Consider the following 9,653-nt stretch of genomic DNA (forward strand, 5'->3'; position numbering starts at 1 on the left):
ATAGATAGATATACCACCCCTACCAGTAATGGTAACTCATGCTGCCATTTCCAGTCTGTTATGTGACATATAATATATATACTGTATGTAATACATAACAGGGCTACTTTCAGAATATATGTAGGTCTATATTCATAGATAAAAATATAAAAAAATATGGCCTCTATAGCAACACTTTCCTGGCAGCATTTCTCTCCAATGTTCCAATGTGATGACAAAAATACCAATGTAATAAAAAGCGTGCACTTGGAGTATAAGCTACATATTATTATTATTATTATTATTATTATTATTATGTTATTATTTTGTACTTTTTTATGAATATGATGTTTTTGTTATTATTATTATATTTTTATTAGTATTTTTGTATTAATATTCTTATTCTTATTACAACTAAATGAATACATAGGCTTACATGATATTGATATTGGTGTGTGTGTATATAATACTGATCACCTTATTTAAAAATCCATCACTACCTTCCAGACATCACTTTTCTTCAAATGTGATGACATAAGGAATAATCCAATACAACAGAATCTAATTCGAAATACTATCAAAATTACTTATTTCTATTATTATGATATCAATATGCAATAGTATGCAGGATTGGTATATAATATGATCACATTGATAATAAATAAACTGTGTCCCTGTCTTAGAATGTATGACTGCTTTCCAGGTATGACATCACTAGTGGAAGAAGACACCAGTAATCAGTTGATATCAGTGACATGCTGCATCTGCTAAGTAGCATCATACAGTTGCCATAATTTAAAGTATACATAGAACAGCATATAGTGATATGGGGGTAGAACACAATGGTCATTATATAAAGTATTCATTCATATATTGATATGGGGATAGAGTTGTCAATATGTAAAGTATTCATTCATATAGTGATATGGGGGTAAAATACAGTGGTCATTATATACAATATTCATCCTAGTGATATGGGGACAGAATACAGTATTCATTCATATAGTGATATGAGGTTAGAATATGTATGTCATTATATGCAGTATTCATCCATATAGTGATATGGAGGCAGAATACAGTGGTCATTAATTATATAAAGTGTTCATTCATATAGTGATAGGGGGGGTAGAATACAGTTTTCATCATATATTGCATTCATTCATATAGTGATGTGGGGTAGAAAACAGTGGTCATTATATAATGCATTCATTCATATAGTGATATGGGGGCAGAATATAAAGTATTCATGCATATAGTAATATGGGGGTAGAATACAGTTGTCATTATACAAAGTATTCATTCATATAGTGATATGGGTAAGAATATAAAGTATTCATTCATATAGTGATATAGGGGTAGAATACAGTTGGCATTATATAAACTATGCATTCATATAGTGATATGGGGCAGAATATAAGATATTCATGCATAGTAATATGGGGGTTGAATACAGTTGTCACTATACAAAGTATTCATAGTGATATGGGTCAGAATATAAAATATTCATTCATATAGTGATATAGGGGTAGAATACAGGTGGCATTATATAAAGTATAGATTCATATAGTGATATGGGGGCAGAATATAAAGTAGTCATGCATATAGTTATATGTGAGCAGCATACAGATACAGTTGTCAATATCTGAAAGATAGATGGAACAAAAAAAAGTGATTTGCAAAGTAACTGTAGAACTTGTAGAAAGTTGCTGTGGCTTGTAGAAAAGTTTATAAAGAGTGAGAAGAAGAGCAGGGATGCCCCCCACCTCCCTCCTCCTGGCAGGATTGGACTTGCTGGAGAGGTTGCAGTGCCAGGCTGCCCACAATCTGCTCCCTGAGCCTGTGATAGGGTCACCAGGACGAGGATGCCTCTAATGATCTCATCTCTCTTTTCTTTTCCAGGCACTATTAGTGTTCAGATGGGCAGAATGAAGTGAAACTACGTGCAAATCATGTGTAAATTGTCTCAGTCAGGAGCCCTTTAGTGTATCCCAGCCTGGCCCATTTATCTCCCCCCTTTTTCCCCTCTCTCTCTCTCTCTCTCTCTCTCTCTCTCTGTTTCTCTCTCTCTTTTTTTCCTGCTCCCCTTCCCCCCATATCTCCTTTAGCCTCGTTAAGATCACAATAATATTCCACCCACTAATTGCTCATCCCATTCAGCAATCACATTATTTGATCCCTTATTTAGGGGAAGGGGAGTAGCAGATTAGATAAACCTCCAGCAAGCAGCAGCAGCAAACATGGAACCCCCCCCCCCCTCCTCCTCCCTACTTCACTCCTACCTCCCCTTTTCCTACAGGGGGGAAGTGGTCCTGTGACGTGGCAGTCCATGATTGGCAAACCTGACAGTGATTGGCAGCGTCGCCATGGCGACCTCACAACGACACCTGGTAGACCAATAGAAAAGCGAAACAATGTTTCAATGCTGCACTCAGTGTGGATGTAGGGGAGATATTATGAGGCCGGTGTCATTAGGCGATTGCTGTTTGAATGATTGAATGATTTTTTTTTTCTTTTTTTTTTTTTCTTTCTCTTGTGATTCTCTCTTGTACTGCGGTCATTCCATGGTGTTCCGATCTCCTCTAGAGCTCTATCCCACCCACTTCTTCCTGCCAAACTTCAGCGAGCGCTCCCTGCTCCTGGCCGGCGGCAGCGGCAGCGGTGGAGGTGGCGGCGGAGGAGGCGGAGGAGGCGGCGGCGTGCGGGCGCCCGAAGAGCTGTCAATGTTCCAGCTGCCCACTCTCAACTTCTCCCCGGAGCAAGTGGCCAGCGTGTGCGAGACGCTGGAGGAGACCGGGGACATCGAGAGGCTGGGGCGCTTCCTGTGGTCCCTGCCCGTGGCCCCCGGGGCGTGCGAGGCCATCAACAAGCATGAGTCCATCCTGAGAGCCCGGGCCGTGGTGGCCTTCCACACCGGCAACTTCAGGGACCTCTACCACATCCTGGAGAACCACAAGTTCACCAAGGACTCCCACGGGAAGCTGCAGGCCATGTGGCTGGAAGCCCACTACCAGGAGGCCGAGAAGCTCCGGGGCCGCCCCCTAGGACCCGTTGATAAGTACAGGGTGAGGAAGAAGTTCCCCCTGCCCAGGACCATCTGGGACGGAGAGCAGAAAACCCATTGCTTCAAGGAGAGGACTCGCAGCCTGCTGAGGGAGTGGTACCTGCAGGACCCCTACCCCAACCCCAGCAAGAAAAGGGAACTGGCCCAGGCCACCGGGCTCACCCCCACCCAGGTGGGCAACTGGTTCAAGAACCGGAGGCAGAGGGACAGAGCGGCGGCTGCCAAGAACAGGTCAGTGCCCACCTCTCAGGGCTGGGGGGGGGGGGGGGGGGGCCTTCTCAGCGCACCATGGGGGCCACTTCCCACTTAGGTCAACAGTAGCATCTCACTCAACACTTTCATGGTAAAAAAGACCAGAGCAGAACCAGGAGATGATAAAAACAACCACAATAATAATGCAAAATATTATTAACAACAACAATAATAATAGCACTAGTAATGCAATACCTAATATCCTAATAATAATAATAATAATATATATATATAATTTTATTTTATTTTTAAACATTTTTTTAATAAAGTGAAATGTAGGATATATATTTTAATCTAAACGGAGTATAGGCTTCCCTCTCTCTAAAAAAAAAAAAAAAAAAATTGTATTTATTTATAAAGTAAAGTATATGATATTTTTTTTTCTAAAGAAAGTATAGCTTTTATATTATGATATATAGTTATATATATATATATATATATATATATATATATATATATATATATATATATATATATATATATATATGGCTCCGTATATATCTATAGTCAAATACAAAAAATACATAATGGTAGAATGGGGAAATTAAATATGTATTTTACACCCTCTCCCTTTCTTGCTCTTTTTCTCTTGTTCCCTGTCTCTTTCAATCTCTCTTCTCTCTATCTATCTATCTATCTATCTATCTATCTATCTATCTATCTATCTATCTATCTATCTATCTATTTATCTATTTATCTTTCTACCTATCCATTTATTCCTTTACACACATTTCTATCATGTTAAGTAAGTCAAAATAAATAACTATTTTATATTTAAAATGGTAAGAAAGTTTAGTTCAATGTATCTCTCTCTCTCTCTCTCTCTCTCTCTCTCTCTCTCTCTCTCTCTCTCTCTCTCTCTCTCTATATATATATTTATATATATATAAAGTTAAGTAAGTGAAATAAATAGGTTTATTGACTAATTTGACTATTTATATAGAATGTTAAGTAAGTGAAGTTAAACGTTTATTTGACACTCTCTCGCCACCCCCTCTCTCTATCGATATATATATATATATATATATATATATATATATATATATATATATATATATATATATATATATACACATACACATATACATTTTAAATACGATGTTAAGTACGTAGGTTTTTTTTAATTTTTTTTTATTTTATTTTTTTACTAATCTGGCTATATATATAATGTTAAGTAAATGAAGGCAAATTGTATCTGACACTCTCTCTCTATAATATATATATATAAAAACACACACACCCTTTTAATATAAATTAGGGAAGATATATAAAATATAATTATGTATGTACGTATAGGTAAACACAAGCACATGAATCGAGCTACACACACATACCCCCATTTATACAAGGAGAGATTTTCAGCAAATCACACACACATACATTATACCTATGTCATCTGCCATGTTATATAGATATATAGATTTTATTCAGCAGCACTCAGCAGCATTATAGCTGTAATTCAAAATGACCCCCCCCCCCCCATAATGGTACACCCAGTGTGGACTTCCACAACACCCAGCAGTGAGTGTGCAATGTGCAGAAAGATGAGGACAAGTCAGGAAGAAGAGGAGGAAATGTTTTTAAACACCACCCAAGTCATGTGCAATGGCCCCTGATTAGGTCTAGGTGATGCACCTCCATTCTGGAAGGCTAAAACCCCTCTTAAGTAGCTTCTCCGGGCTCGTCCTGATTTCCATTTAATTAACACAGCGAGTGTGTAAACAAACGTGCAGTGTACCTATTGTCTGCTGAAATTCATTACATTATGTCACTGGCAGGCTGGGCTTCATTTGTACTGAGCAAGAAAGACACTGACACAAATTGTTTACCTCTTTCAATGTTGGTTAGGGCAAATTAGGGAATTACAGCAGCTAGGCTTAAATGGTAAACAAGGTTAGCTACGGGGGGCTTTTGTCAACAGAAAAGGTATTGACAGTGCCAGTACTGCACAATATATAGCGCCTTAAATAATACCTGGGACCCCCAACAAGAGGCAGGGCAACAGAGAACATTGTACAACTACCATCTACTATAGACTAAACTATACATTTCCTAGATATATATCTACATACACCTATAAATGCACAGACATCTATGTATCTAAATATCTACATACATCTATGTATCTAAATAGACCTATAGATGTAAATACATCTATGAATCTAAATATCTACATACACCTACAAATGTAAATACAAATATGTATGTAAATGCATCTATAATGTAACTGCATTCATGTATCTAAATATCTAAATACACTTATAAATGTAACCACATATCTGTATGTAAATACACCTATATGTAACCACAGTATATAAATATATGGATAAATGTATCTCTGTGTCTAAATACATCCATTACCCAACTACAAGTATATATATCTAAATGCATCTGTAATTACATCTATGCATCTAAATACACCTAAAAATGTAATTAGATCTATATATCTAAATACATATATAAATACATCTATGCATCTAAATACACCTATAAATGTAACTACATCTACATACATTATTATAGGTCATAATTAAAATCTCAATAGACCCAGTAATGCCAAATTAATGGATTTTCCCAATCAGTCCTTTAGGGATTTGTGTGATAATAATATTCTAAGAAGTCCAGTCTTATAGGGTCCATTGTATAGGGAGATCTGCTCTTTTTTTAGGATCTAGAGAAGAAGTTAAACATTTCATATTAGGCCCCTAGGGAGGCAAGATTACATTATTTTATTGGTATTGTTATTTTTTTTAAATACTATTTTGCTGAATGGGAAATACTGAAGGGGTTCAATGAAACCTGATACATTTTGGGGTGTTTTACTTATTTTTTTATGTTATTTTTTTTTTTTATGACAACTATAAAACTAGAAGATATTTAAGTAACCTAATGATGTGCTGATGTTATGCAGCGACTGCATAGCACACAATAGACAGTTGTGGCATAAACTATACACGTTTTCTTTATTTATATAATTGGATAATGATAAATGTAGCAGAATTGTCCAAAATAAAAATAGAGTGTCGCACATCCTGTGTGGCAGTGAAAAGATCACAGTTTTATGTTATACCCCTAATAGAGAACATAACTGGGTCAGCACTGGTACAGCGGTATTATAAGGAACACATTACATTTCAAATAGCCCAACACGAGGTAACAACATTAAAATTAAAATACAACTTGCAACCCAATAATTGTCGCCCCTGAAGGTCTTAAATTATAACTGCGGAAAAAAAGTTCCCAAGAACTGGTTCCAGTTTATTTTGGACTTGTATTATAAAGAATATTTTTTTTAAGAATGTTGTTTTCTAGTCTGGTTATAGTTGACTTGACATCTATATGTCAAGGCATTTAAAATATAAGAGGAGGATGGGGTGGTGGGTACCAAGAGGTGCTAGGTTGCTAAGAAGTGCTAGGGTGCTTGTATTGTAGTAGCGCAGTACAAACACTTGGGCCCCCTTTTTCATGATTGTGGTAGGGAAAAAAAAACATGTCCCCATTTTGAATATTCACGTTGCCTTCTGTGGTGTCCTCCTTTACCAGGCTTCAGCATCAGTCTATTGGACAAAGTGGCATGCGGTCGTTGGCAGATCCGGGTTGCCCTACACACAGCTCGGCAGAGTCACCCTCCACAGCGGCTGCCAGTCCGACCACCAGTGTGTCCAGCCTGGCAGAACGAGCCGAGACTGGCACCTCCATCCTGTCAGTCACCTCCAGCGACTCAGAATGTGATGTATGATAGCTAGGCAGACCCACTCATGCCAGACCTAGAAGGGACTGATTATGGACCTGAACTTCCAGGGACTGTCACACAACAACTAGAGGACGTAAAAAAAAGGTGACACCTAGACTTCTATGGACAAGCACGACGTCAATTTGCGCTTATTATGGACGCATGACCACTTGCATGAATCATTTGTATGTGGGGACTTTATTCTAAACCTCTCCGTTCCAAAAAAACAAACAAACAAACAAACAAACAAACAAAAAAAAAAACAAAAAAAAAAAAAACCTACCCAGGATCTCCAGGAAGAGGAAACACTCATATCGCCACCTCTTCTCAGTTTTTTCCTTTTTGTTATTTATTTTTTTGTCGATTTATCTCCTCTGTCTGTCAAAAATGGTCACTCCAGATGCAAACCATTTCTGTATTTTTTTTTTCATTGTTATTTTTTTTTATTTTTATTTTTTTGTTGTCCAGCTGACAATCATTTTTATTCGTAAGCACCTTTTTTTCTACACCTCTGTCACTGCCTGTGTGGGTTTACTGGTTAATGTGGAAAAAAGAATAGTTTATGACTGTAACAGATTTTTATTTTTATTTCAAGATTTTATATGAATTATGTATATCTCAATGATGAGGCCGTGTTCCCAGTTGTAATATATGTGTAGAAATGCTTGTATATAATATTTCTAATTTGTTTCCCTAATATTTGCCCCACAACCCCTTTTGTTTGAGTTGCTTTTGCATTGTGGAAGGTGCCTGCCTTCCCTCTCTCTCTCTTGTTTCTCCTTCAGCTGTTTCAACTTTCCTCCCCCCCCCCCCCCCCCCCCATTTACTGGCCCCTTTTTACTTCACTCTTTCTTCCCTTTTCTTGTCTGTTTTCAACTCTCATTTCCTTTTTCTCTCCGCTCCCTCTTTCTCTCTCCCCCTTTTCTGGCCTTTTTTTAAATTCCCCTTTTCTCTGTCTCCCCCCTCTTGTTCCCCTCTCTCCCTTTCTCTCTCTCTCTCTCTCTCTCTCTCTCTCTCTCTCTCTCTCTCTCTCTCTCTCTCTTTCTTTTCTTCTGTTTCAACTCTTATTTCCTCTCTCACTCTTTCTTTCTTTCTCTTGCTTTTATTTTTTTTATTTTGTGGTCTGTTTTCAACTTTTCTTTCCCTTCTCTCTTTCTCTCCTCTCTTTTCTTCTCTTTCCTTTTTCCGGTTGGCAATTTTCTTTCTTTTTATTATTTTGTTTAGCCTGTTCAACTTTATTTTCTTTTCTCTCTCCCCTTTTTTCTGTTCTGTTTTGCAAGCTTTCTTTCTTTCTTTCTTTCTTTCTTTCTTTCTTTCTTTCTTTCTTTCTTTCTTTCTTTCTTTCTTTCTTTCTTTCTTTCTTTCTTTCTTTTTCTTTTCTTTCCTGGACCCCCCAACTCTTGACATGCTTTTGATACAAACTGTAATCATGTTATGCAAGAACTGTTCCAGGTGTCCCCCCCCGAACCTCCCCGGGCAATTCTGAGGGCCCACTTTTAGAGCGCTTATTATAATCTTGTCTGCTCTGCGTGTTTCTGTTTCCATATGTACAAAACTTTCTCAAAATACAAAAAAACTCATTTGGTTTTCCTATTTCTTCTGCGATTCTGGTGTATTCGTCATGGTCCCATTAACTCCTTAACCTCTCCTTCCCTCGATTGCACTTTTCTGAGTTCTGTGAGCCAGGGTGGGGGATATAGACACAATCCAAAGGGTTCAGCAACATCCTAAATATTTCAATGTATGGCAATATGTATGTTTGCGTTTGTTTTGGGTTCTTTTTTTGTCAGTTCTTGAAAGTCTTGAATGGCAGTTAGCAAAAAAGCCTATCAGTGCAGATTCCATTAACCCTTAAGAGCACAATCATGTGTATATACTTTTTTTTCCCCATCATCAAAAAAGAGGATTCATTGTCTGCAGGGGTATTTCTAGGTAATATGGAAATCCTTTTTTTTTTCTTTTTTGTGTTTGCAGCTCACCCTGGGAAGTTAGGGTTTCTTGCTGCATTGCACTTGTGTGTTGGCAAAAAAAAAAAAAAAAATATATATATATATATATATATATATATCACCGTCTCCCTCTATTTAGCCTTGAGCTCCTCCCCTGCAGACTTAGGTGCCCTGTCATGTGATCTGCTTTTTACCTATTTTGCATAGCTTGCAGTATCCAAGCACTAGCTTATGCATTAAACTTTTTTTTTGCTTTGCCCCAGGCTGCTTATCCAGCCGTGAATAACACGAGCTGGATTGCAAACTTGTTTTTACTTGAAAATACATTTTTATAATCTTCTTATTACTCACAAAGAAACGTGCCTGGAATTTCATGTCCATTTCAAAACAAATTTTTCACTTCCGACTCACCTCCTTTTTTTGGGGGGGGGGGGGGGGGGGCAGACTTCTTCCCTGCTTACTACTGCGACAGACAGGGTCAAATATTCGCCAGATTCGGTGGAGAGTCACAGGGGAGGTGCCCAAGTGTGTTGTGAGTACAGGCACCAATCTTCAAATGCACTTGTTCTAGGAAGAACCCTACATAATTCATTGAAAAATATTTACAGAAAATGGTGCTATTTGTCAGTTTTCTTGCTCCTGAAGTGCAGCTTTTGCGCCACATTTTTTCTTTGCTTCA

The 9,653-nt window shown here is 37.8% G+C and overlaps 1 protein-coding gene across 1 annotated transcript; it reads left to right on the plus strand.

Moving 5' to 3' along the window:
- The first annotated feature begins 2,386 nt into the window (after positions 1-2,386).
- Positions 2,387-9,407, plus strand: SIX3 (SIX homeobox 3). Its single transcript, XM_073628479.1, has 2 exons — positions 2,387-3,271; positions 6,836-9,407. Exons 1-2 carry the CDS (start codon positions 2,475-2,477, stop codon positions 7,029-7,031), a joined length of 993 nt encoding a protein of 330 aa, XP_073484580.1. The 5' UTR covers positions 2,387-2,474; the 3' UTR covers positions 7,032-9,407.
- The last annotated feature ends 246 nt before the right edge of the window (positions 9,408-9,653 follow it).

This window comes from Aquarana catesbeiana, linkage group LG04 (assembly GCF_042186555.1).
Source record: "Aquarana catesbeiana isolate 2022-GZ linkage group LG04, ASM4218655v1, whole genome shotgun sequence".
Lineage (NCBI taxonomy): Eukaryota > Metazoa > Chordata > Amphibia > Anura > Ranidae > Aquarana > Aquarana catesbeiana.